Source organism: Mustela putorius, unplaced genomic scaffold (assembly GCF_011764305.1).
Source record: "Mustela putorius furo isolate JIRA1106 unplaced genomic scaffold, ASM1176430v1.1 tig00003845_pilon_pilon_pilon, whole genome shotgun sequence".
NCBI classification, from domain to species: domain Eukaryota; kingdom Metazoa; phylum Chordata; class Mammalia; order Carnivora; family Mustelidae; genus Mustela; species Mustela putorius.
The window spans coordinates 61102891-61130547 of NW_025421998.1; the positions used below are offsets into that span (position 1 = coordinate 61102891).

General features: G+C 54.5%; 1 protein-coding gene across 2 annotated transcripts in view; it reads right to left on the bottom strand.

The window, feature by feature from the left end:
- Nucleotides 1–27206, bottom strand: part of CRHR2 (corticotropin releasing hormone receptor 2) — a 47316-nt gene extending 20110 nt beyond the window's left edge. The window contains exons 1-3 of one of the 2 annotated variants that reach the window (XM_045062846.1): nucleotides 26998–27206; nucleotides 17777–17870; nucleotides 10812–10937 (exon numbers count right to left, since the gene is read on the bottom strand). In XM_045062846.1, the coding sequence (XP_044918781.1) occupies nucleotides 10812–10937; nucleotides 17777–17870; nucleotides 26998–27084 (307 nt within the window). In that variant the 5' untranslated portion in view covers nucleotides 27085–27206. Of the gene's footprint in view, nucleotides 1–10811; nucleotides 10938–11065; nucleotides 11255–17776; nucleotides 17871–26997 lie in introns of those variants that run through there. The other variant, XM_004762576.3, reaches the window with a different exon arrangement.
- Between the last annotated feature and the right edge of the window lie 451 nt (nucleotides 27207–27657).

Sequence of the window (27657 nt, forward strand, 5' to 3'; positions counted from 1 at the left end):
GCCATAATTCACAAAGGGTTTCACCTTTTTGGATCTGATCCTTTTTTTTTTCTTTGCTTACTGAACTGGAGCTCCCTGGGGACAGACAGGTAGGCAGAGACCATGGGGGGGGGGTCCCCGGTTCTCCCCCGGGAATTAGCCATGAAGTACATATTGGCTGCAACAAACGAACCCAGATCTGCCAACACCTTGGAAAGCAGGGTCTGAGCTGTGGGATGTGGTGGTGGAAGGAGGCTCCCCTCTGGGGGCTCAGTCGTGCCTGGAGATGAGGTTTTGGCTGCAGACTCCAGGTACCAGAGGCCTGGAAGACAGATGTGCCCAGCTCTTCGGGGGAGCTTGCTAATGAGGACACTGTGCCCTCAAGCACAGCTTTGGACAGGAGAGAGTAAGACAGAGTAAGACAGAAGAGCCCCCCCACCCAACCACCAACCTGGAAACCATGGGAGGATGGGCACGCAAAATCTGAGGGCAGGCGGCCGGACCAGAATCTCAGAGCTGGATGCCGTGAGGTCCGTGCCTGTTGCCACAGCAACCCAAGTGCCCCTGCCAAAGATCGATGCCGGTGGTGTGTGGTGTGGCCTGCCAGGGGCATTAGGGTCTAAAGGATACAAGCAGGGTCCTCTCGTGCAGGGCTCTGTGGCCTGGGAATGCTGCTCCCTATTTCCCGAAGTGTGCCAGGCCTCTTCCCCCTAAGTGCCCTGTGCTGTCAAAAGCCCCCATTACCGTGGCCTGTCCCTCTTTCAGATGCCGGCCCCTTTCTTATGAGAGCTCCTAGTTCAGGCAGCCATCTAAGCGGTTCGGAAGTCTGGCTGTGAGAAGAGGGGGATTGCTCTTCTAGCTGTGGTTTTGTCTCTGGCTGGCAGGCTAAGTGACCTTAGCTAAGTCCCTGTCCTCTTGGCCTCAGTTTCTCCTCTCAGTTAAAGTGATATACATCCAGGCTCCCTGCTCAGTGGGAAGCCTGCTTCTCCCTTTCCCACCCGCCCCCCTGCTTGTGTTCCCTCTCTTGCTGTGTCTCTCTCTGTCAAATAAATAAATAAAATCTTTAAAAAAAATAAAGTGACGTACATCGTTTCTCAAAGATGTTATTGTCATCTCAGGTAGATGGGTTATCTGTTGTGTAGGACTTTCAACCCGCTGAACCCAGTACTACCCTCGAGCTATGTGACAACTCCAACCATCCCTGTATACTTTCAGGGGCTCCCTACATGGGCACTTCTATGTCTGACAGTCTGACTGACAAGACATGGGAGACAGGGACCACGAGGGATAGTTTTTGGGTGACGGTTATGGGGGAAAGATTTTAAGGGACAGGTGGGGGCACAGGGAGTGAGTGGGACTGGTGGAGGGGGATGGATATCTGGGGAAAATGGACAAGAAGTTAGGTCAAGTAATGCTGGCAGGGAGGTGGAAAGGGCCAGAAGCACTATTCACTGAAGGAGTGAGGTCACTGTGCACGACAGGAATTTTCAGCACTATGGACAGCAAAATAGTACCACTCCCCACCAAAGCATATGGATGGCCTTGGAGAGCTCCTGAAACACAGCCCTCGGGTCTGCATTCATCACACTGATTTGCGAAGCTCTTCAGGCCCAGCTTCAGCCCCAGCTGCTTCATGGCTGTTCCAGCTCCCTGAGGGTTCCACTGCTCTCTGGTGGGCTAGGATTGCTCTTTCGCAGCTAGCTCAGGGGGGTAGGGGTGGGGAAGGCTTAGGCTGCCCTCTCTTCTGGCCCTTCCCTAAGAACTACCCAGACTGAGTACACAGGGGCTCAGGATGGACTGAGGTGGTGCTGTTATCTATGTGACTAGCTCTGAAAGAGGATGAGAGTCTCAGAGCAGGCCGAGAAGATAGTCTGCCACCTTGGGCGCCAAGGATCTGCCAAGCTGCACAGCAAAAGCCCAACAGTCTTACCTGAAGGAGGCACCTAGGTCTCCCACACAGGCCACAGGGGGGCTGAGCCCTGCTGTCAGAAGGGCTGCACCATGAGTGCAATCCCACACAGGGTAGGGGCTGTCAGTCCCAAACCACAAAGCTGCAGTCAGGCATCCTCCCACTGCCAGCAAGAAAGCCTCCCCTGGTCCCAGGAAAGCATCCTGGGAACTGAGTCAGCAGACATCTTCCTAGGAATGTAAGAGGGAGAGGCAGCTTCTCCTTCATTTGGTCTGGAGGGGCCCAAAGAGGGACAGTGACATGCTGGGGGGTCACCGAGCCATTGTGTTCTAGAAGATGCAGCAAACTGTGCCATGCCTGCAGTGTCTTAGCAACTTCATGTCCAGATCCCTGGGGCAGAAAATGCCTGAGGGGCCAGATACCCCACCCTCAAGCCCCCTGACTGATTTTTCCCTGGAAGGTGATGGCCATGATCTTCCTGTCCTGGCTTGAGACCCTGCTGGGAAATCTTTGCTTTTCACCTTGGTCACCTTTCTTATCTTTTGTGGAAAAAATATCTCTACTGGCTGGTTGAGGCGATGATGCTGTGGGGCATGACAAGTTGCTTTTTGTGTCCAGTTAAGACACCATCTGGGGGAGTGCTGCTCATGGTACCAACAGCGTAGTTTTCCGAGCTTCCCAAACAAGGCGCTTCTCCCGGAGTCAACACCCCTGCATTGCTTATATGCTGCGGCAGTGGACCAGAGCTGGCCTGCTCTGGGGCCCAGCTGGGACATTTCCTATCTGGGTCTGATCGCAGCCCACTGGGTTGCTCCTCCAAGCTCTGAACCAGCTTGACCTAGAAGGAATGCTGGGTTGAGGGTCTGGAAACCTGCCATTATCAACACAAACCCCAGGTTGGGAGGGACCTCCCCAGGGCCAGCTGCTTAGGACATCTGGAGTGAGAGGGAACTTCTAGTCCATTTCTTCAGTATTGTGTGCACACTGCTCTTGCGGCCCCAACTGTCCATCTGGACCTCCAAAACCCCTCAGCTCCTCATTTCCAAAGGACTTTCTGCTCATGATGCCTTTCCATCCTTGAGAGGCGTGGTAGGGGAAAATGTCTATACTTACAGCAGACAGTGGGCAAACTGAGTCAGGGAGGCACAGAGCTGCTTCATGCAGCCCACACAGGGCCCATGAAACAGGGAAGAGGTGTGACTGGAATCCAGCTCATTGTGTGAGACCACGGTCCTTCCCAGGGTTGATGCAAGTGGAAAGAGATGCCTACCAGCCAGCTCCAGCCTCTGTAGTGCGGGGCTGCCTCCTGCCAGTCATCCCTAGCAACGCTCAATGGGCTTGTCGCCATGACGCCAGCCTGCGACCCGCAAAGGGAAACAGGGAGGAGAAGGCGAATGGGGGACCCCTGAGGCAGAGACTGCCGTGGAGAAGAGGAACATCAATGTTGGGGGACCGTGAGAATTCGCCAAGCTCCCCCCGCCACCTAATACAGAGATACTGAGACCCAAAGAGGAGAAAGACCTGCCCAAAGGTAAGATAAGCAGTCCATGGCCTGGCCAGAATTACAACTGGCTTTCGACCATAGTTTCTGTGAAGTAATGTGGGGTGGAGACACCTTCGACGGGAATCCTATGTCCTCTCTTTACCAACAATGGCATTGCTCTGGAGGGCCAAGGATCTGCCTCTCTCTGGAGGCCTCTGGGATCAGACCATTCCTCCTCCTACTGCTCCCTCCCACAGTGGGGCCACAGACTTTCAGTGGCTCTCACTGAAGCCACTTGGCCACACCACCCAAAACGAGGACAACTATACTTGCCGTGAGCAGGACCCTCGAGGACGTCATGCTGAGAACACAAATTCTCCTTATTCTGGGCCTTATTCTTTACGCACCCTGCTGACAGCACTCCAGCTGTCCACGGAAACCCCAAGCAGCTGTGTCTCCCCAGGTGTGACAGGGCCTCACAAGGACAGCATATTTTCTGTCCCCTCCACCCAGATGAGGACACTGGGACATGTATGAGGGGGGACCTCCCTGTCCCTTGGTGAATCAGGGCACAGCCAGGACTTCGATCTGCCTTCCTGGATATGCATTGGGTTCCTCTTGCTCTCCCTGACCCCTACCTCCACAGGTGTAACAGGAACTCCCCACCAGGCTCTGGAGGACCTGGTTTCGGATGGGTAGACGGCACTTGGGGCTCTTGGGGATGGTCCCTGAGAGTCACTGTGGGTGGGGCTTTGCTGTGGGGTTCCAGACTCTGCAGGTGGTTGTTTGGGGCTGGAAGTCAGGCAGGTAAGGGTGCTGCAGTTCTGACTTGACTGAGTAAGGAGGAGGAGAGGGGAAGGGGCAAGGTTGAAATTCTCAGGCAGCCTGGATTTAGATCTCAAAGGTACATCCTGAAAATCAAGCAGTGTCCCCCCCCCCCCCCAGAATATTCCATTCCTGCACCGTGGGGCTATGGGTAAGCAGCTGGCAGCACTACCACCAGCAGAACTGAGGCCCATGGCCTGGACTGGTGTTCAAAGCCTCCATGACCCTATTCCCTCTACCATGTCTCCTCTCCATCTGTTTGCACTCTCCCTTCCAGCTGGCACATCTCTGGCCCAATTTTTCAAGACCCTCTCCAACAACATCTCCGTGAAGTCTTCCCAGCTTGCCTTCCCCTCCTTTTGGACTCAACCTCCTCCCAAGAGCTCCTACAACCGTGACTGTGCTATTTCACTTAAGAGCCATTATCAGAAAGCTCTTTTCAAGAGTCCCTCTCTCTCAGGATGCCTGGAGAGCTCAGTTGATTAAGCATCTGACTCGATTTCAGCTCAGGTCATGATCTCAGGGTTGTGAGATGGAGCCTGGCATCAGGCTCCACTCTGGGCGTGGAGCCTGCTTGGGATTCCCTCTCTCCCTCTGCCTTCTGCCCACTAGTGCACGCTCTCTCTCTAAACAAAGTCTTTTTTTTTTTTTTCTTTTTTAAGTCTCTCTCTCTCTCTTTCCCTCTAAAACAGGAGCCCCTGGAAAACTCAGGTCTTTCTCGTGTTTGAAGAGCTTGTTTCTAGTAAAGAGAGCAGTACTCTCACGAACCTGGTGAGAGGTGAGATGGGCAGGAAGAGGACGTGTGAGAGCTGGAGGGTTCCTGGGAAGAGAGGGAGGGAGATCAGGAGTGGTGGCACCCTTGGTCCTCTCTGAGATGAAGGGTCCTCAGGCGGGGAGGCAGCTGAGACATCACTGTCACGCTGCTCGGCTGCCCAGGTCTAGGCATGCAAGGCAGAAAAATGCTAGAACAAGGGCCAGAAGTTTTCACAACCAGCATAGGCCATTTGGTGCCCTGGCTCTCTGTGGGATGCTAGGGAAGTCCTTTCTGGGCTAGTCATTTTCCACCCCTAAGCAACAGGGGAGGTGAGGGCAGCACTCGAACAAGAGGCCTTGCAGCTGGGAAGTTCTAGAATGTCTGGATGGCCAGAGGGGTATCCACTCTGCTCAGTCTCTCTTCCCTCCTCCTCCTCTTTGCCAAACCTTCAGTGATGGCCAGACATGTCCCACTTTCCCTCTCTCCCAGCACGAAAACCATTCTTACACAGGGTTAACTTCCTGCCCCTGGGACTCAGGGGTCCAGATGTGAATAGGTCTCACTTGGGGGCGGAGAATATAGACCTGAGTTTTTAGATTCCCAGCTTTGACTTCCTCAGCCTAGAGGGGAGGCTCTATTTGGAACCCTCCCTGAGGCTCATACCCTCCTATGACACAAATGTGAAGCCTCCACTGCTCTAAGACCTACAAGAACCGCTCCCAAGAACCTCCTCCAGGAAGTTTTCCAGGAATGCGCCAGGGCCCACCAAGCCCCTCTTTCCAATCCCTGACTATTGGTTTGTGTGAGTCTGGTCTTGAGGCAGCCTGGGATTCTCTGAGGGCAGGGTTCAGCCCTTCTTATCACCATGTCTCCTCAGGGCTGAAGAGGGGATTTCTACAGAAGCAGGCTGACCCAGTGGGAAGATGCCCCTGGCTGGAGACGACACAGTTTATGTGTTTCCAACACAAGCCATGCTTCAGCACATCTCTAGAGTGGGGCTCTGGGAAGTATGGACCCCCAGATCTCTCCATGGGTTTAGGTCGGGTGGAGTGTCTTTTTATCCCCCTTGTCCTGGCAGATGCCTCTGTACACATGGGCCCTGAAGTTGCCAACAGGACACGGTGGGAGCCTGATAGCAAGAGACTGAAGCTGAGCCATGCTGGATTTAGCAATTCTGCAGGGGGAACATGGGCCCTATGTGGGAGGGAACATCCCCCCCCACCAACCACCACAGCCACGAGGGCCCCAGGAACAGGCAGGAGGAGGTGTTTGAGCAGGGAGAATAAAATGAGGAGGAGGGAGGAGGGAGAGAGAGAGGCTTGAGGGAGAATGGAGGGGAGGGGTGGGGAGGGGAAGGGAGAAACAGAGGAAGAGAGCTGGAGAGGGAGGACGGAGGGAGGCAAGGAGGAAAAGAGAAAATAGCAGAGATCGAAAACAAGAGAGAAACAGAAAGAAACAGAAAATACATCCAAAGACAAAGCTGGAGCCACACATGGAAAGGAACAGAGACAGAGACAGGGAGACGCACAGACACCCGCACTCAGGATGGTGGGAGGTGGCAGGAAATGGAGTATATTGCCTATTTCAGGCTAGTCCGTTTCCTTTCTCCTTGCAGACAGGGAGACGGAGGCCCGGGAAGGGGATCAGACTTGCTCCAGTAGATACTGTGTGTAGACATTATGATAGAATTTGAATCTGCATCCCATATGGCCTCCAAGAAACTTGTGGGGGAGGCAGAGGCCACCTCCTGCTCCAGAACTGAAATGCTGAGCCCTCACCTTCCAGAGCCAGGGTGTGTGACCTAGAGCCCCCCACATTCTCCTGCCCCATCAGAGACACCTGCCCCCAGGGCATTAGTGACCCGGGATCCACAAAATGGAGACAGGGAGAAAGGCTCCCAGTGGCCACTGCAGGAAGCTTCAGCATCTTGGGAGGTTGGTGGCAGCCGGACTGTGGCCCAGCTGGTGGCCAGGTCGCACTCAGGGAGAGCAGAGTTCCCTTACTGGGTCAGCTCTGCCCTGAGCTCTTGGCTAGGGGCCCCAAATCTGGTTCTTCAGCCCACTCGGTGATGCCACAAGCTCCTTGATATCTTTTCAACTAATCCGTTCTCTGTTTAAGACAACACAGTTGTTTTCTGAGAGGCAGCAGAGCCAGAGTTGGAATCCTTATGCTGTTACAAGTCGTGTGGCTTTCAGAAAGTCAATTAACTTCTCTGTGCTTCCATTTCCCCGTGTATCGTATGAGGATAATACTACACCTCCATTAAAGTGTCAGCACAAAGATTAATGCGTTAACACAGGTCAAATGATCACCCAGGGCCACGGAACCTGGGCCACAGAAATGTGGGCAGTGGGGAGAACCCTGGAGGGAACTTGGACACACAGACATTTCACTTGCTTCTGCAGGGACTAGCTTGTGTGGCCATGGACAAGTCCCATCCTTTACTTTGGCTGTGCTGCATCTGGACATTGTCTCTGGGTAAAAATTATCAAGACTCTGAATGGTCCTTCCCCATGGGCCACCTGTACCTGTCAGCTAACCTCACATCCAAGAAGGCCTTGTCTCTAGCAGAAGGCGCTTTCCTGGGCTTTCCCCTTCCAGCAGACTATGTTCTGGATGGACATCTGCACTCAGATGTCCCACCAGCTCCTTGGGGCCAACATACCTCCACCTAAGCTCAGCATTGTCCTGGTGTCATCCCTGACTCCTCCTGGTCCCCATCTCACCCCAGTCCTGTATATTCCAGGTGCCCCGGTCTCCCGCTTCCATCCCCTCAGTTGGCTCCTGCAGCTCCCATTAGACTTGGGCAGCTGTAGTAGCCTCCTGATCCCTCCTCTTGTCTCCGGAGGCTCTGGGCCCCACAGCAGACCTCCTTTGCCCTAGGCTCTATCCTGCATGGGCAGCAAAACCCACTGCACCACCCTGCGTCACCAGACCAATATCCGCGTGTCTGCTCTGGTCTGTTTCTTTCTCCTCCTACCTATACTCTGTACAACACTCACCAGTCCCAAGGGACATCTCCTCCTGTCCCTGTTTCATGGGACAGTCCCATGGTTTCATCTCCTCCTGTGTACCTGTTCCACTTTCACCTGCTAAAATCTGCCCTGTCCCCCTAAGTCCAGCTGTGTGGGCGAAGCCCTCCCCAGTCCTCCAGAGTGGAGACATGAGTCCTCTGTCCCTCTAAACTCTCCCCGAAAACTATCTCTTTTGGAGGCAACATTGCCCCGTGGTTAAAAGTATGGGCTGTGGATTTCTCTGCCTGCACTGGTGCCTAGGAATGAACTATAACTTGGGAAAGTCACTTCATGTCTCTGAGCCTCACTTTTCCTGACTGTAGTATGGGCATAAAAGGGTTACATATCTCAGGGGTGGGGCATTGAGAAGGTGGAGATGAGTGGGATCACCTGGGCAAAGCTCTCCCCGTGGCAGCTGGCACCTGGAAAATGATCCACACTTGGATGATTTGTGGCAGATTCTCTGTGCTCAGCTGAGTGGAAGAAAGCTCATGGGGACTAATGACTAGCTGCTTTCTTACCCCAGGAATGCCGGCCCTCTGAAGAATGAGGCTTCAGTGGGGGGTTGGCTGCAGCCTAGCAAGAGTGGGCAGGAAGAGGAGCCAAACTCTTCTTCCTCTTCCCCAAGGCTTCTCATTGGAGCTATTTTCCTCCCTGCATCCTTCGTAAAGGAAGGATCCCACTGCAAAGGCAATGGGGCAACAGGAAGCCTCGACCAGGAGGCAGGGCAGGGGAGGAAGCAGTCACCACATTTCCATTGCCATTAGCTTCTCTGCTCTTCCCACCTCAGCTGGCTGCACTGGCTAATGGCCATGCTCCCAGCACCCTGTGCTCCGGTTTCCCAGCAGCTACTTTGGTCCAAATTAAGAAAATTGCTCATTAGGTACTGGGAGCTAATTGGCACTCCATTTGCCAACCTCGGGGGCACCCTGAACTTTTCTGAGCCTCTCACTTGATGTGAGGGGAGTGGTCTGGTATGCGCTCCAACATCTCCTTCGGGATGTCTCCTCTGCCTCACCTGTTCCCCTTCCCCCATCCTCCACCCCCCCTTGCTCTCCTCCATCAGGGCGTTTGTCACTCTGTATTCCCTTTGTCTGTTGCAATTGTGAGCAAGGGCCTCAATGACAGCGCAGTGGTCAGCACATAGTAGCTGATCAATAAGCTGATTGAAGAAATACTGTGCTCAACTCTGAAGAAGAGACTCCTCACCCCAAGAAGAGACCCCCCCACTGTTGGGGAGCTCCAGATTGGTGGGGAGAATAGGAGAAGTCCAGGCTGAGGGGGGAACCAGAGCAGAGCTCCTTTAGGTCCATGGCTATGGGATTCAGAGGCCTCATCACCTCACTTGGCCCTTTGTCCCCAGGGCCAGTCTGAACTAGAGACCCTAGGATCCTCTGATTCATCTCATCAGACCCTAAAAGTACAGTTTCAGAATCTCAGGACTGGAAAGGAGAATGAAAGTCACTCCTTCTGCTTCATTTTCACCCAGAGAGGTTTATTTTAATCATGGGTGGGAAGCTTGTTCTCAGATAATGCAGAAACCTTCCTCAGCGGCTCTCCTACCTCTACCACCAGCTTCCATTAGGAGCATCTCTGCTGTTGGACTCCTCTGAGCACGGCTCCTCCCTGGGCCCACCAGAGCCCTCCACTGGTGCAAGGGAGTGCTGCTTAGCATTAGATGCGGGCACAGCTGTCTCATTCTCTAACCATTGCTCTCAGAGGAGGTCTCAGCACCTGAGGGTTTGGACAGGTGTGTGTGTGTGTGTGTGTGTGTGTGTGTGCGCGCGCATGCATGTGCGTGACTGCGTGTGTGCACTGGTGCCAGTGTGAGGTGATGGGGAGCCGTGCTGCTGTTCACACAGATATGCAGAGAGAGGTTGCTATGATGTTTCCAGGATGAGGGGCTTCAGGTAGGGAAGCCCTGGGGGTCTCAGGAGGACCTCTCCCTGCTGGTGGGGTGGGGCTGCTGATGTGAGTGGCTGGTCAAGGTGGGCCAGGGCCCATGGTCTTACAAGACACTCCCATTGGCACCCATCAGACCTCCCGCAGGGCACAGACTCTGCCCCAACCCCATTCCCCACAGCCTGTGCTGAATTACCCCACCAGCAGCTTCTGCTGCCGGCTTCCCCAGAGTGTCAAGCCAACCAGTGGTTTGCCAGGAGGAAGAAGGGCCTGGGCTGTTCTCCCTGGGAAATGTGGGGTGGTCCTGATTCAGACATCACACATCACCTGGGCAGTAGGAGTAACGCTGCCCAGGAGTCCTGACTCACAGCCCAGAGAGCTAGTCTGGAACATCCCGGTAGGGGTGAGGGGTCACCCACACACTCTGCCCCAGAAGCGTCTATTGCCCCCACCAACACGAGTGCTCACCCCATCTTTCCTGACTCCTGCCCTCCTTTCTGTCTTGTAGGAAGAGTCTGATCACCGCACTCACCCTGGGATTTGGGAGCCGAGCATATACGGACCCCCCACCCTCACCCCCCACCAACCCCGTGCCGGTAGCGCTGGGTGAACAAAGGTGAAATTCAGGCAACCAGAGTAAATAACATGTGTGAGAGATTTGCCCTTAAAATCCTCAAAAGGGAGCAAGTATTTCCTTCTTCCCTTTCTGGGCAAATCAGACCTCTTACTGGCCTGAAGCTACAGTAGGGCAGGGGACAGAGGAAGCGCCTCCCGCATTGTAAGGGAACCTCAACGCCAGCGGTATGACGCCGCCGCGGCTCTCAACAGGTCTCCGACGCCGGGTCCAGAGCTGTGCCCGCTCCCTAAACCACTCTTGTCTGGCGTCGGGCGCCGAGTCCGTCGCGGAGAATTGGGGATGGGGAGGGGGTGGGGAAGGGCACTCACGGGTCGTGTTGTACTTGACGCCGTTGAAGTACTCAGGACACGGCCTCTCCACCACGGCTCCGGCCGCGCTCCGGGGCCAGCACGTCCCGATCTGGTCCAAGGTCGTGTTGCAGTAGGAGTAGGCACCTGGGAGACGGGAGACAGAAGAGAGGGGCTTAGCTGGGGTGCCGGGGGCGCTCAGAGCACGGGGCCTGGGACGCACTCAGCACGCCGGGAAGGAGCCCGCGCCACCCGCTGCGGTCGCCTCCGCCTACCCTCGGGGTCCAGGGGCAGCCCCCAGCCGTCCAAGAGAAGCTCTTCGGCCAGCGCCAGGCTGCAGTTGGCCTCCAACAGGCTGTAGAGCAGCGCCGCGTCCATCGCGCCCGGGAGCCGCGCGCCCAGAGAGGGTGTGAGTACGCGCCCGGCGTGGCTGCGAGGGACTGGGTGCCAGAGTGAGCCGTCCGGGGAGTGCGGGGGCCCGGCCCCGGCCCGTCCAGCTCCGACCTGCCGGGCAGCCTCGCGGCACCGCGCCCCACCGCCCGGGGCTGCCAAGTCGGGACCCTTGCGGAGAGGAGATGCGGAGCGCGCGGAGCCGCGGGTCCACCCGCTCGGTCGCGGCCAATGGCGGCGCCAGGGGGCGGGGCCGGGTGGCTCCTGTCGGCCCGGCCCAGCCTCCAGCCCCCTAGGCCTCCGGGTCCCTTGGGCCCCCTCGGCCCCCCGCCCCGCCCGGAGTCCGTCTCCTCAGGCCAGGACAACGTCCGGACAAGGGTGGCGGGGAACGAGGAGATGCGCCTAGGGTGCCGGAAAGCTCCGTCGGAGGATCGCAGGCCCCGGGGCTGAAAGGGGTAGCAAAGCGCGCCCACCCGCGCGCGGGGGAACCCACTACAGCCTCCGTAACCGAGAGCCACAATTGGGCGGCCTGAGTTTCCTCTCCTTGAGGCAGGACTCTGGAGACGGGAGGCAAGGGAGCGGAGAGGGGAGCGGAGAGCCCACGTGCAGATGTGTGCTCTAGAAAAGACCATGTGGCCTATGTGAAGGAAATGGATTAGAGGGGCTTTGAGGGCAGCAGGGAGGCCACGGAAAAGTCTAGTGAGATCGAGTGGCCTGAATGGATGAATACTTAGACCAGGTCATGGGGATGGGGTAGAGAGGTATTTCAGAAGACAGCCTGTCCTGGTGAGGAGGGACTGGAGAGAGGAGTGAGAGAGGGAGGGGGTTCCCGCAGGAGCCAAGAGGCCGGGAGAGCACCAAGTCTCTCCCTTGGGTGGCTGGGGAGAGGAGAGTGTTGTCATTTAATGGAGAGGGGGAAGTCCAGGGGAGAAATCAGCTGAAATTATCTGGGGGGATTTTGAATACCCTGGTCTTATTGCCCTGAGCTCCAGAGAGAACAAAGTGAGAAGTAAGAACATGTCTCTGGTCCTCCTGGCTTGGCGGGGACCAATTGAAGCTAGTTTCTGTGCCAGCGTGAGTGTGTGTGTGTGTGTGTGTGTGTATCTGGGCTCAGGAGACAGGGACTGGGTATGGTGCACCTCAACTCAGGCTGAGTTCTGGTCTTGCCTCTGTGTCTACTCTTCCTGGATGTTACCCCCATTCTTAGGGCTGTTTCTCCAAGAGTTCTTGGAGAACGTTTTCTGCAAATGTTCTCTGAGGCCCCTCCCAGCCTTGAGAGTCTCTGGCTCTGAGTTCTGAGACACAAAGCCTGAGGAAGGTGTACGTGTGTGTGAGTGTGTGTTGAGTGTTTCTATCTTTAGAGGGCAGAGGGAGCTGGGATCCAGTCCCCACTGGGCTGGAAGTCCCAGGGGAACTAGTCTTGTCCTCCCCTCTGCTGGCTTCCTCTCAGAAGAAGCCTGCCAGAGAAGGCAAACAGCACCCTGAGCTAACACTGTGTCCTCACCAGAAAGAGGAGAAGAGGGGGGCTAGCCTGCTTTCGCATGTTCCAGTTCCACCACTCTCCATATGAATGTTTTGGTCACTGGGAAGGCAGAGCCCGAGAGCCAGAGGGCACTGAGACCAGAGATGAGCACTGGCATCTCTCCAGGGCTCTCTTGTTGGCAGGTACCAGGAGCAGATCTGCCAGCCAGGCCAGTCTTCTACCTCTTGAATGGACCATTAGAGCTCTTGGCTTAGCTCTGTGTAGCCAAAGACACAAAGGTCACTGGGTGTTCATAGTAGCCTGTGCCAGGAGCAAGGGAAGATAGGTTGAGTCCCAACCCCAGTTTCTGACCTAAGTCCACAACATAACCCAAGGCCAAGTCCTGTCCCTAATCCCAGGCTGACCCCCAGCCCATAGGGTCCCACATAGGCTAGAATGTGGCTGGCAGGGTCAGCCCACGTCTTCACCCGGGGATAATTGTATTCGTGCATAAAGGAGAGTCCTTCACACACTGATCATAGTACAGGGGAAAAGAGTGAAAAATCAAGCTAAGTTATTAGGGTGCTTGTCATCAGAGCCACTATGCTGGTGTGGTGAGTGCCCAGTGACCAGAGGCCAGGGACTTCTTGCCTCCCATACAGGTTTCTGCCGAGTAGGATGGCCTGGGAGACTTGGATGGCTCTTAACTGGGAGACCACACATCCTTAAGATCCCTCTGGGAAGTGACTATCTCAGGGGCAGAACCAAAGACTGTTTTGCATCTCAACTGGGCAGTTGAGACCCACAGACTCAAGGTGCCCTGGTTTCCAGGACACAGGGGCCATCTCTTCATGGATCCTATTATTATGAGCATAATCGTGTGTTATTCTAGATGTGGCAGAGATGGACCTGAAGGCAGCAGCTTTGGAACAAATTGATTTTACAGCTCACTTGAGTGTTTGTAAATAGGTAAATGAGGAAGAAACTATAGAGAGCTCAAAATTTCCTCAACTAGATGAAATCCAACTACAAATGGACAAACTGTGGGGCCTTTTTGCTACCTAAGGAAGCAGTGGAGGAAGGCAGGCCCCCAGGATGGAGATCTTCTAGCAGGCCAGGCACTGGGGTTGGGGCAGGGAGGGGAGGTATTGGGATGGTTGTGTGTCCCCTGGGGACTAGGGAGACAGGATGCAAGTAGGTTCATGGAAGTATTACAGGTGCTGGGATGTGTCATGAGGAGCACGGGGTGAGGCAGGTGTTCCCGGCCCACCTCTGATGTCAGCTGGCAGTGGGCAGTTGTAGGTGAGCTTGGGCACACACACGGTCCTTCAGAGCACAGCAAAATAGGCACACAGAGCACACTGGAAACACACACAGCGTCTCGCTGTCACATGTCTTCACAGCATCACACACGTTCTCTCATTCACCCCACCACCCATCAAATGTCAGCTGGAAAATAGGATTTAAGGGGATAGATCTGTCTCTGCCTCTCCTCGGAGCTGTGCTCAGTCAGAATGAATACACAAGGAGTAGGTAGATTGGGTCAAAGTTGTGGGGTTGACTGGGAGTCATCAGGGGCTGCTGCGTGTGGGGAGTCTTGGCTGAGGCCAGAAGGTGCCCTACTCTTGCCTGGAGGCACTTGAGACAGCGCCCCCTCATTAGAGACAGCGCCCCCAGGCCAGACACTCTTCCCCCACACACCCTTGGCACAGGGGACGATGGCCAAGGGGAGATGGTATCTTCAAGTCCAACCATGGGACGGGGCAGGGCCCTCAGCAACCTTCTAATCCCACATTCTCATTGACATATGGACAAAAAAGAATTCCCCTCTCCAACCCCTGGGCCATCCTCACCTCAGCAGCATTTGGACCGGGCTCCCTGTCTCTTCCACTAGGCACACAAAGTGATTTTTCTGTAATTAAGATTATGGCATTCTTCCTTTAAGAGTGGCTCCCTGTTGCCCTCAGGATGGAGCTCAGCTCTTAAGCACTGCCAAGAATACTCTTCCGTATTGTCGATTCTTCATGCTCTCCCTCCTGCCAAACTTCAGATGCTCTTTCGAACGACTTATCATCCCCCGGAACCATTCTATTTTTTTTTTTTGTCAGAGAGAGAGAGCGTGAACACAGGCAGACAGAATGGCAGGCAGAGGCAGAGGGAGAAGCAGACTCCCTGCCGAGCAAGGAGCCCAATGTGGGACTCGATCCCAGGATGCTGGGATCACGACCTGAGCCGAAGGCAGCTGCTTAACCAACTGAGCCACCCAGGCGTCCCTCCCCCGGAACCATTCTAGACCTCCCTCTGCAAGGAACGCCCTGACGGCTCTACACTCCAGTTAGTCTGGCTGACTCCCATGTGCCCTTCAAACATTCAAACATTGACTTTGCACTCCTTTGTCTTGTCTGGGTTGGGAGGGCCTCCCTGGTCCTCCATCTCTTAGGGCTGGTCTGTGTCACACCAAGGTTGATTTTTCCACTGTCTCCTCTACCCGCCCCCCACCCATGCCAGGGCTGGTCTTGTTCACTGACTGATCTCCTGTACCCATCAGAATGCTCCAGGTCTTGGCAGCAACTCTGTCTTCTGGCCAAGGCTCTCTTGGCCAAGGCCGTTTGACCATACCTGGCGGGCTGTGTATGTGTGTGTGTGTGCATACACATGTTGGATTGGGGAGTTACTTTGTTTTAAGGGATTCCTGAATCCATTTGGACCCTTATATTGCCTATGGACTGAACAAATAACATGCCTTATGATTTATGCCCTATTAGGTGCCTCTCTGACGAACAAAACAGAAATAATCCATTTAAAGCTTGCCTGAAGTCTCTTATGATTATTTGTGGTTTTCCTTTATTTGGACCTCAGAGGCATACATTTGAACTGGTCACAGCTTTTGACTTATGACCACTTGTCATCATTAGCCCACACATGGCCTAACTTTATTTTATTTTAGTTCTCTTTTATGGAAGTTCAGATGTAGTAGTAAATTTAAGGAATCTAAATCTACCGCCGAATCCAAAATGAGATCATTGCCAACCACTTACATATTTATCTAAATACTCCTTTCCCAGAGGACACATTCTCTCAAATGTTGATCATTCCCTTGCTCTTAGTTTTCCAGTTTTATCCTGTGTATGTATGTCTAAACAATAGATGGTTGGGTTTTGCTTCTTTCTGAACTTACGTCAGTCACCATGCATGCATTTTCTCAATCCCTGGACACTTAAATGAGGTCAGTTTCATGTGGGGACCTGAGAAACTATTCTTCAGGCCCAAGGGCATCCTAACTGCCTATGCGTCCCATCTTAAAGGCGTGGTGAAGGAAGGAGGATGTGTCCGCACCACCGCTGCTGGGCAGTGTCATCAGTGATATAGAGAATGCTCATTTAATGGCATGGAGAAAAGCTCACACTGACTTATAAGGGGAGAAAGCCGGCTCCAAAATTGTAGGCACAGAATCATCAATGTGTCTTTAAAAAACACAAAAGAAATAACATGAGGCTCGATAGGTCGATAAACTCCTAGGGGATATAAACATTATCAACATTCCCAGGTTGTGGAATAATGAACACTCATTGTCTTCTTTGATTTTTAAAAATATTTTTTCTTCCAAATTATATCCATGTAATGTATCCCATTTGCAAACAGATGAATGACATTATGAGTTAAGCAGGGGAGGCCTCATATTTGGTGAGGTTGAGTCCCTCCCCACTAAACTCAGGGGAGAAGGGGTGGGGTACTGTTCCACTAGTGGTCATGGGGAAGGCAAGGGTCTGTGCTATGTGCTGGAGGGCAGGGCAGGGAGAATCCTGATAAACCAGTATTGCCTCTCAGAGCAGAGCGCTCTGGTGGGGGGAAGGTTGGATCCTCCTGAAATGGGGGTGCTCTCATTTCCTAGCTGATGGGTGCTTGACCTGGCCCATGCTGGGTGTCTCCATGATCTCTCCTTCAAACATCACAGTAAGCCTCTGAGGCCGACTCAGACCTGTTTCTAACTGAGGCTTAGGTGGTCTTCTGGGATGAATTGTGTCCCTCTAAATCCATATGCCCTCAGTACCTCAGAATGTGACCTTATTTGGAGATTAATTAGTAATGAAATTAAAGTGAGGTTATCAGTGCTGGCTCTCATCCATTGTGAGACCAGGGTCCTTGTGAGAAAGGAGCCCAGGACACAGACGTGCACTGTGGGAAGACCCAGGGCAGAAGGCGGCCATCTCCAAGCCAAGGAGAGAGGCCTCAGAGGAAACCAACTCTGCCAACACCTTGATCTTGTATTCGTAGCCTCCGGGACTGTGAGAAAATATGTTACTGTTGTGTAACAGTGTGTGGTGTGTGGTAGTCCATGGCATCCACTGGTTAGTGAACACGGAAGGCTTAGGTGACTCACTGGGGCCACAATGCTTCTAAGTGGAAGAGGTAAGATGGAGGCTTGAGTCGTCTGACCCCTGCACCTGAGCTCTGGACCACTCCACTGTCAGGAAGGCAGGCCACAAGGCTTTCCTCTCAGATACCTGACTGGACCCCACTGCTGGAAGCGCCCTGACCTCCTTGTGGCCTTGGCAGGAGCTCCAGGGCCCTGAGCACTCCCCAGCCCTCGTCTCTCTCTGCCGCTCCTGTGGGTGCAGACCTGACAATGCCAGAACACTGGGTGGGGCCTGGGGACAGATTTCCAGAGCCTATGAGAGCCCACAGCTCTTCTGAGCTCTGTAGGGGCTGACCGGGACTCGGAGTCCACTGCTGGCAGACTCCGAGGGGTCAGAATTCAGGGGCCCCGGCTGCTGCGTTACAAGCCCTTACTGGGAGGGGACACCTGTAGTCACGGCAACTGGAAAATGTGGTTCACACCTTCTGCCGCTCTTGCTCAAGCTGATAAGCAGAGCGGGGCCCCTCCTTTGGTTCTAGCATGCCAGCCCAGCCAGCTTCCTTTAGATGCAGGGAGCTGGAAGCTGAGGGCCAAGTCCTTTATCACTGGTGAAGGGCCTGAGCCCCAAATAGGGGAGGGGCCGGTCCCAGGACAGAGACGAGAGTCAGGAAGCCAGTCACCATTCACCACCCCACAGAGCTGGGTCTGGTCCAGGAGAGCTGCCTCCTCCCTCCTGGTCCCAACCCACCCCCCAATCTCCCGGGCTGACGCGCATACCTGATCTGTTGGCGAGGGTTGTGAGTCCAAGGCAATACTGCTCCAGCAGCACCCATGGGGGCAGGGCCACGGGCGCCCGGCTCGGCCCGGCAGCCTAGAGGATGGGAGGGATGCGGGGCCAAGGTCAGGCCCAGGTTAGCCACTGCCAGCTCCTACCTGTTCCCCCTACCCTGTTCTATCCCTCGGCCCTCACCTCTCTCACTTCTGCTGTATAGAAGGGAAAACTGAGGAGGGAAATGGCTGCCATGCATTAGGATGGCTACTTGGTCAGGACCAGAATGCTGACAAGGCCTTAGAAATGGTCCAGGGCAGCTTGACCTCCAAGGCTGGAATCTGAGCCATCCAGCCCCTGGTCCCCAGGGCTCTCCTCCTTAGGATGGGTGGGTGTCTACCAGCTGTTCATTTACCGAACCAGTATTTGTAGAACACTACTGTGTGTCTGGCTCTGGTTGGGAAACCCACCGCATGTCCTTGGGACAGTCCCAGGCCAGGTAGAGATCCCCTACACTCAGAAGGCACAGGAAGAAGGGGAGGAGAGCAGACAATGTGACTTTGTTTCCCTGTTACGCAGGTAAACAGGCAGTTAAAACCAAGGGTGTCTCCTCATAGGGGAGACACCTAACCTGGACTTGGGAGAACAGGGAAGGCTTCCTGGAAGAGGTGGCACTTTGGGGTCAGGCAGAAGAATGAGTAGGGGAAAAGAAAGGGATCACTGTGCCAACGTGGATACTCACCAGAAAACAGACATGCTTGATGCAACCATGGCAATTTCATCTAAAAGATAGACTATCCAGGACCCCGTCTTTTGGAAAAAAAACCATGAGAATGGGTGCTGGACATAGAGAAATAAAGCAAATGTGGTTATCTTTGCCTCGGAGGGGCCATCTTTTGGTGGGAAGGATGGATGGGGGACCAAGCTGTTACAGCATCTACAATTTGCTGAGGCAGAATGGGGCAGCATCTTGGAGGAGGTCATGCAGATGTGGGCTTTGAAGATAGAGTAGGAGTTTGCCCAGCTAAAAAGGAGGGTGCCAGGAAGAGCATCCTAGGGAGAGAGCACAGTATGTGCAAAGGCAGAGAGGCTGGGGAATACATAGAGTGAGATTTAACAAGAGCTCAGCACTCTAGAATTCTAACTCTCATCTCCTATTCTTCCCAAGGCCACCATTTTTTCCTATGCTGTGGCCAGTATGCGTGTGTGTGAATGCACTTGTGCTCTTTTGTGTGTATGCAAGATGACTTTTGTGCCTCTCCCTACCCTAACATTCCTGATTCTGGGATTCTAGAAGGCACTGCCCACCAGTGGGCAGTCCCTCCCCTTCCCCTTGCCGGTCACATGTTCCCTCGCTAGTAGCTGGGTCAATGTTTGCCCCAGGATGTCTCCCCGGGGGGTAGAGCCCCATAGCCCTCAGCCACATCTGGCTCAGTCTGTTTCCTGTGCTGGGACAGGGCCTGCATGTTTCGTCTCTTCATGCTGACCTGGAGCTCCTAATAAATAACCCCTCCTGGCCAGATGGGCGAACACGGCCTGCTGCTCTTCAGAGATCCTAGGGTGGCAGGGACCCCATTCCTAGGCTGTCACTGCACCTGAGACCAGCCGACTCTCCCCCAGGAGGCTGGGAACAGAAGGAGTTGCAGGGGAGCAGGGGCATATGTGGTGTGTGTGATCTGTGTGGGTGTATGTGGGGGGTGTATTATGTCTGTGTGGCATGTGTACTTGTGTGAGTAGTATAGTTGTAGTGTGTGTGTGTGTGTCTGTAAGGGGCTCCCACGAGCCGGGAGCTCTGGCATCTTGGCCTGCAGGACAGAGAGACATTAGGGCCCATGGTCAGCTGTACCCATATCCCAGTGGCTACTGGGAGCTCCTCAGCATCAGCTTTTGGGCATTGGGAAGGCCTTGCAGGCCCTGCTGCCCAGGGAGCCCCTGCTAGGGGTGAGGTGGGCTAAAAAGGGGAGGGAGCACTCTTGGTCCCCGGATTTGCAATTCTGAGGTCCCACCCTCGGCTGGATCTGAGCAGAGTAGGGACCCTAGGCCTGACCCATCATACGTTTCCTAACCCCCTCCTTGCCCCTTTTTGTTTATGAAGCAGCTCGTAGTGCCCTCCACGGGGACACAGAGTTTCCAGTGAGTCAGCCTCATCTGGAGATCATGGCAGAGGCAATGCTTGACCCAGAGGCACATGGTGTTGAGGGTGGACCCTCAGGCGGGTCAGACTTTGCGTCTTAAACGAAAGCTCCTTCTCTCCAAGCCGCCAACTGCCTCATCGTGGCCCCATCACTCAGGTGTCTCCTGTCCATCTTTCAGCACACAGTCTGAGTGCACAGGGGAGGGGAGGGTCAGGGCCGCCTCTGCCAGGACCCAGGGATTGCTGGGCTGCCTCTGCATCTGAAGCTATCCGAGCCTCCTCGCTGAGCAGAGCACTGGGGCACAGGGTGCTGTGCTCCGTATTGATATGCTGCTCAGACCTGGGCTGCTTGGGTGAGCAGATCAGAGGAGGGTTTGGAATAATTCCCAGATCCGGGCTCCATCTTCTGGAAATTCTCCACCAGTCCAATAACCCAGCAGAGCTAAAGATGTTCTTCTCTTCAAGGGGTTGATGGGGTGGGTTTGACTCAATTTAAATCACGACAGACCCTGGAGGTGCCTATTTTGGGCAGAGCCGTGGCTGCTGGGAGTGCTGGGTGGGCAGGGAGGAAGAAGAGGTTGCTGTTCTCAGTGGGCCAAGGAAAGCAGAGACACTGCCATGAATAGTCCCACCTGAAGGGCTGGGCCACGAGCTCTCAGAGACGGTAGACTCTGAGAGCCTACCATGTTCAGGTCTCTGGGCACACTGCTTGTTAGCTCAGTGGCCTTGGCCGAGTGACTTAAGTTCTCTGAGCCTGGCTCCCCACGTCTTTAAAACAGACATAATAACAACCTCATAGGGTTTTTGGCGTACCTTAAACAAGTGACTGCAGGTCAGCAGCCCGGAACATGTTAAATGGTGGCCCCTAGCAAGGAGAGGTACAATAAGAGAGCTCAGACATAGGGGTGGGGCTTCAAGCCCTATTCTTGGGAGTCCCAAGGCCCAACTCAAATCCTTCTCTTCGAGAAAAGCTTCCTTAAACCCTATGTTCCTTCTTCCCCAGCTCTCTAACCAGCACCGATCCCCCTTAGCCCTCAGCACCCCTCCCAGCACTGGGCCCCTGAAGATACAGCTTGAACCCCATGTTGGGGACCCCGTTCAGCAATGCCCAGTGCATGCTGGGTAAGGAGACTCAGGGTTCCATGAAGGATTGGGCGCTGGAGCTCAGTCCAAAAGGATAACAGCTGCGTCCAAGTTAGGGGAAGGATAAGAAGAGCAGAAAGTGATCCCTGAGGCAGGAGCTGAGCCAATGAAGTTTCAGAGGCAAGAAAGTGCAGGACCTGGTCAGGAGGCTGCCAGCCTCCGGTCTGAGGACGCCATTAACAGGGTAGAGGTAGATAGGTGGGAAGGAGAGGCTTCATTAGTGGGAAACCAGCACTTAGGACGGGCTCAACACAGCTCTAAGTGCTTTACCACAGCTCATTCGAGCCCCACAATAGCCTCTGAGGTAGCTGCGAATAACCCCATTTTCTAGAAGAGGCAATTGAGGCCCAGAGAGGCCTAGTCACCTCTCAAGGCTGCACAGCAGGTAAGGGGCTGAGGCAAGACTAGACAGATTGTCTGGTAGGTTGTGGCTTGGTCAAATACACAGAAGAGTTGGTCCTGGGTGAGGAAGGGGAGGCTGTGGTCCAGAGATGCGGAGAGTCCCTAACAGTCCCCAACAGGGTGGCTGTGGGGCTCCTGAGACCGCTCAAGAAAGAAGTTATTCTCACTGTGCAGTGAGACCCATGGGCAGGGAGCTGGGTCACAGCCGGAGTGTGTGCAGGCCCAGCCAGCTGGGCTGGGCCTTGCATGTGGAGAAGTTTGGGCTTTATAAGTTATTCTGAGCCCCCCTCGGTACCCACCCCCCGGATTATCCTCTCTTCTGCAAGGGACACTCTAGGCTTCTGCACCCAGCTCTTAGATGTCCTAGGGACAGAGAGCCACCTGCCAGCCCTCACCTCTACCCAGTGAGACTCTAGGCAGTCCATCTGGCCGGTTCTCATCTGTGTCCCCAGTTCCCAGTCCCGAACCTGGCACATAGCCGGTGCTCAGTAAGTGTTTGTTGGCTGAAAACTGGATGGATGGGTGGATGAGTCCACGACCCCCTCAGCCAGATGGAGCTGCACCCCTACCCCCAATTCCGGCAGCTCAGGATCTGGGCTCTTCCTGCTTGTCAGATTCCTTCTCTCTCCATTTTCACTTTGGAGCCAGCCCAGTTCCTGGTTCCAGCCCGTGTGTGCCTGGAATTGGAAGCCTTCACGTTAGAAAGGGTGGGGGAGAGGCCCTGGCAGGAGGAGGAGGCAGCAAGAGGCCAGGGCCCAGATGCCAGCTGCTCGTCTACCTTGGGCTCTGTCCGGGCAGAACCTGTGCCCCAGGGACCAGGCAGGCCTCAAAGGTGCGACCTCCTTGGAGCCAGAGTGTCGCCCAGCCTAGTGCTCCCTCCTGGTCTGGCTACAAAGCTGCCTCTAAATTTAGCCCTTGGTCTAAGCCGTGGAGATTTACGGGACCACAGGTCCTGTGGCCAGGCCGCCAGTCACCAGAGGGGAATGGGGTGAGCTCCCTCTTTGCCTCCTCCCTCCCTGCCCAAGGTCAGAGAGGACTCCTCGGGGAGGGGGAGGATTCCTCCCCACTGTTTTCTTTCATTCACTGGTTTCCCTGAGCCCAGCTAGGGCTAGAGGAGGAAGAAACTCAGGCCCGTGGGGGTGGAAGGGTGAAGTGAAGAGGAGGAGGGGGCAAGGGGGAGAAGGGGAAAGGGGAGGAGGGAGGGAGGAGGAGCAGAGGGGGAAGAGAGGAGGAGAAAGGGAGGAGAAGTGGGGGCACGGCAGGAGGTGAGGAAGAGGCTGGCTCTGAGCCCTGAGCAGACACACAGGAGGCAGTGCTAGGGCGGAGGCTGACTAAGGCAGAGGGTAAGGGGCTGGCGGGCATATGAAGGAAGTAGTATCTGGGCAGGCTTCCTGGAAGGGGCGACTAGATACTCAGGTCTAACTTAACAGGTGCTGGACTTTAAGTGAAGACCCCAAGGGCCCCAGCAGCCTCCTGTGGGCCCTCCCATCCCTGAGGGTTCCTGCAGGTGCCTCTTTCTAAGATGCCCACTCTCCCATCCAGTTCTAACTGCCAACAGTTCACCTGGAGAAACTCCCAGGCCTCTCCTTCTCATGTGCTCTTTCTCATCTCTGACAGCCTGGGGCTGTCTCTTCTCCATGCCTCTCCCCTTGACCTATCCCAAGCCCTGGGCCCTCACACAGATGTCTGAGGATGGAGGAAACCCTGGTGGGGGGTGCCCATAAAGGGGCAGGTGGCTGCCCAGGAGGATGCCCTAGAATAGATCTCTAGGTTTAAAAGTATCCTCTTAATTATCAACTCATCTAATGTCCAGATAACCTAAAATCATTCCATTCTTATTTGTTTGGGATCTTTCTGAGGAGTCTAATTAAATTTTTGTAAAGGGAATAGAATCTAGAGTCAGCCTTCTTGGTTTGAATCCTGACCCTGCCACGACCAGATGACTGACCTTGGGCACATGACCTTGCCTCAGCTTCCTGATCTGTAAAATGGGGGTAATGAAGGTCTTATCCTCTATGGGTATTATGAAGCTTAAAATAGGTAATACCTAGCAGTGCTTAGAACAGGGCTGAGCATGTGATAAGCCCTGTGTAGATGCGAAAGGGAATAAACAAAATATTGAATAGTCTATTCTTCCCTCTGGTGGGCTTTAAATGACATCTTAAAAAATAAGAATTTTGAATAAAGAGCCTTTAGACAAACTGGCTGAGGACTCCTAATAATGGCTAAAATCAGATAAAGTAGAAAATGACAGTAGAGAGGGTACAGAATAGTCCTGTAATTCGTAAAGTGGTGCGAATTTAAGACTTGCCAGGAATACAAAATTAAGTAAGCAGTGCTCTCAGACAAACTGGTATTTTTAAAAAGTACATAAACATCATCAAAGTGGCAAAAAAACAGAGAATAAATTGGATGATGGGCTTCATCAGCTACCCAGAAAGTAGCTTAATTTTGAGGAAAAATTATTAGACGAATTAGCTTCTGGCAATGACCCCAGAGCCCCCTGGCTGCACGTTGCAGGCCCTGAGTGTGTGGGGAAGGGGTGCAGAGCCCTGTCCTTGGTCTTGGGGAGGGCTGCGCAGCCAGACTTTTGAAGCTTTGGTCTTCTCTCTAGTAGCTGAATCTTCTCGGGATGGATGGCCCTACCAGAAGGTGGGACCTGGAGCAAAAGGCCACAGAAGGGCTGTTCTGAGACCCTGATGATGGAGGGGGGAGGGGCAGCAATATTTTGCTGCCCAAAAGTCCAAGAGGGGCTGGTAGACTCCTAGGGTCTTCACAGAGGGGAAGGTGAATAGTTCAAAAGGTTAAAATCAAAGAGTTTGGAAATCCAGTGGTCATGTTACTTAGCGTCCCTCCACCTCTTCCTGCCTGCAAAGAACCGTCTCACTTTCCACCCTCAGCCCAGTGCCCAGTGCACAAGATAGGCTTCATGATTATATGCTGCCTCAAGAAAGCTGCTTCCCAAAGCCCTTGGAGGGCAACCGGGAGCACCAAGGTCAAAGCTCGGCTCCTCTGGGTTCTGAGTGCGGGCCAGGTCAGCGTGTCCTCCCCATTAAACCAGCAGCTGGAATTTCCATAATGGCAGATCAGGGCATGCCTCTCCCCTACTCAGGAAGCTCCCAGAGCTCCCCGTCCTCTTGGGACAGATGTCTGATCCCACCACGGCCCACCAGACCCCCAAAGCCTGCACCATCTCTTCTCAAGGTTGGGGCTTGTCTGGGCCTTCCCCTACTTCTGGCTCTTCCCACAGCTCTCCTCCGGGGGTGCCCTGTCCCTACCCAAGCTGTCCTATCCACCTCCCAGCAGACTTTATCATAACCTGCACACAACTTTCTTAGATCCAAAAACCAGTGTTTGTAAATGCACATTCAATTCTTTACCATTATTTTCTTCCCACCAGTGGCTCCTTCTAGGCTATCAACTCCATAGGGCAGGAGCCGTGGGCTGGCATTTTCCCCTCAGGACTCCACTGTGCCACGTCCTCCTTAAATGCCAGTTCAGTGAATGAGAGGGCTGGAGGCCAGGGCCCTCCTGCAGTGCCTTGCCTCCCACCTCCATCTCTGGGTCCCATACCCTCTTGTCGCAATGAGCAGAAATCTTGGAATAGTTGGACAAAGACCCAGAAATAAATGTCGTTACCACAAGGAAGTCTGTGCTTTGGGGCCAAGGAGATTATGATTCAGTTCTTCTCCCGGTGGTGACATGTGACCAATCTTCAGTCCCAGCCTGGGGTCTCCCAGGAAACTAGGGGGAGGTTTTGGTTGATTCTAAGGGGATGCAGACTGTTGCCTCTGAGGTTCCTAGTTCTGACACCCCCAGAACCCAGGGGACCCTCCCATAGATATATATCCCCCCCCACTCCCACCACCCTTCAACTGGCCTTGGCTCTGGTGCAGCAGCCAGAAGCCCTCCCTGGCTCACCAGGTTCTGTGGTCAGCATCATGGCTCCTGGAGGGGAGGGTCAAGGGGCAACCCTGGGCTTCACATCTGGCTCCCTTGAAAAGCATGTATCTCAAGAATGACTAGCAGGTGGCAAAAAGAGCTCAAAGCCCAGGGCATCTGGGGTAGGTGTGGGAAGACACAGGTGGTAGTGAACCCACTCCACAGTCTGTACTCATCCCAAGTACAACCTTCAATGTCATTAAAAGGACCTGGCAAGTATGAGGGCTGGCTGCCCATAGGGGGCACTGACCGGCCCCTCTCCTTCTCCTGACCAGACCACCGGGAGGGCAGGGCCCCTGGGGCGGGGGGCGGGGTGGAATCGTGCTTTGTCTCTAGTGCCTGGCAGTAAACCATAGCTGCAGTTACTGGGCTTATTCTGTGCCAGTCACGGTGCTGAGAGCTTTACTTAGATTATCTCAATGATTCCTCACGATAACTCTATCTGGTAAGCACTGATACCACCTCCATTTTACCCATGAGGACCCGAGGCTCAGAAGATCTCTGAGTAACCTGTCCGAGGTCACACACTAAGTAGCAGAGCAAGGATTTGAATCAGGTGTGTTGGCAAAGCCACTTTGCCACTGGCCGTGGTTGCTCACTGTCTATCTGCTGAAAGACGATTAAACAAATGAGTCTTCTGTGTGCATATGAGGACATCGAGGCCCACGACACCAGAGGCTGATGTGTGGTAGAGTCGGGACAACACTGGGTTCCCTGACTTCTAGCCTGGTTCTTCTCCCCAGAATTGTGTGGCCTCTGGGCCCCTCTTGCCTCTCTGAACCCTTTAAATGTTGTGGCTCTTCATGAGAAGCGTGACCTAGAACAGATGTCCTTCCTTCTCTGAGCTTTGGTGTCCCCATCTGTAAAATGGGGAGAGGGTTCAGGGTGGGTTCCTCCTGCATCTGTTTTTGGGAACCATTCCCTCCTAGCCTCACCCCTACCTCGTCAGCTTTTTCTGTATAGATCTATCCACCCTCCACCCCAGCACCCACCTGCACACCCTGACTCGGGCCACAGGGTGGGGGTGGCGTGTGCCCACTGTTTTCAGAAACCCTGGACTAGGCTGATCCTCCCAGTGCCCCCTCTTCCCATTGTTCAGTTGGAACTGGCGGTTGCCTGCTTTAACGCAGTGAGAGACAGGTAGGGACAGGGTGGCATGAGACAGAGGGTGCACCTCTGGCATTCTCTTTCTGGGAAGGGTGTAGGGTGAGGGTGTGGTGGGGAGGTGGAGAGGGACCCATGAGGGAGGGGACAAAATGGCTAGGGGATAGGGAATTTCTGGACCTGAGGAGGGGCATGCCCTAGACACTAGAGATTCACCCACAACACTCTGCTGGGCTGTAAAGGGTCTCCATGTCCCATCCTAGCTGATGTCTGTTCCCTCTCCCCTCCACCTGCCTCCCTCAACCAGGCAAGAGATCCATCTCCACCCTTCCTCCCATACAGGGATCCGAACCTCACCCCCGCCACCAAGTCACCCATCTCCTAACTGGGCTGAGTGAAACCTGGTCCAGTAATCCGGCCCTGAGACCCAACTCCCACCGCGGAGTTCCCAGCACCGCCTCGGGCGCCCCCACCCTGATACGGAGCCCCACGCCCTGCACTTACTTTAAGCAGCTGCGGGAGGAGGCAGAGCAGGCAGAGGAGCCAATGTGGGGCATGGAGGAAGAGCGGGGGCCCCGCGGGACCCCCCATGCCAGCGGAGTATGGGGAAAGGAGCACAGGTCCCGCCCCGTCCGCCCCTCCCCCAGCTGAAGCCCGGTTGGTCCCCTCCCCCCACACGGAGGCACCGAGGCCAAGGTAAGCCTCCAGGCTCAGGGGCCACTCTCCCCTGCGTGCCAGGCCAGGGCGGCGTGACACCGCCCCACAGCCCGCACTCCAGGTTATTTATAGCGGTGCTGGGCAGAGGCTGCTGCCTGGGACGGCCAGCTAGGGGCCAACCTCTGTGTCCAGCCTGCAGACAAGGGGTTAATGCCTTTCATCAGCCCGCCCCTTTTACCTCGGCAGGAGCTCCCCAACTTGGAGAGAGAGGGATTGAGAAAGGGAGGAGGGGTCCAGGGCTGGGGCTGTGTCCCCAGCATAGAGTGGCTCAGGTGGGTCTCATCTGGGGCCAGAGGGCATCTACTGATTATCTGGGGAGCTTTACTGGCTCCAGCACCTCCATTCACCTCATTGAACTGTGAATGTGGCGTCAGGATTAAATAAGGGTAATATATCCATGTTCAACTTCCTGATTTTGATAACTACACTGTGGATAAAAGGATATTC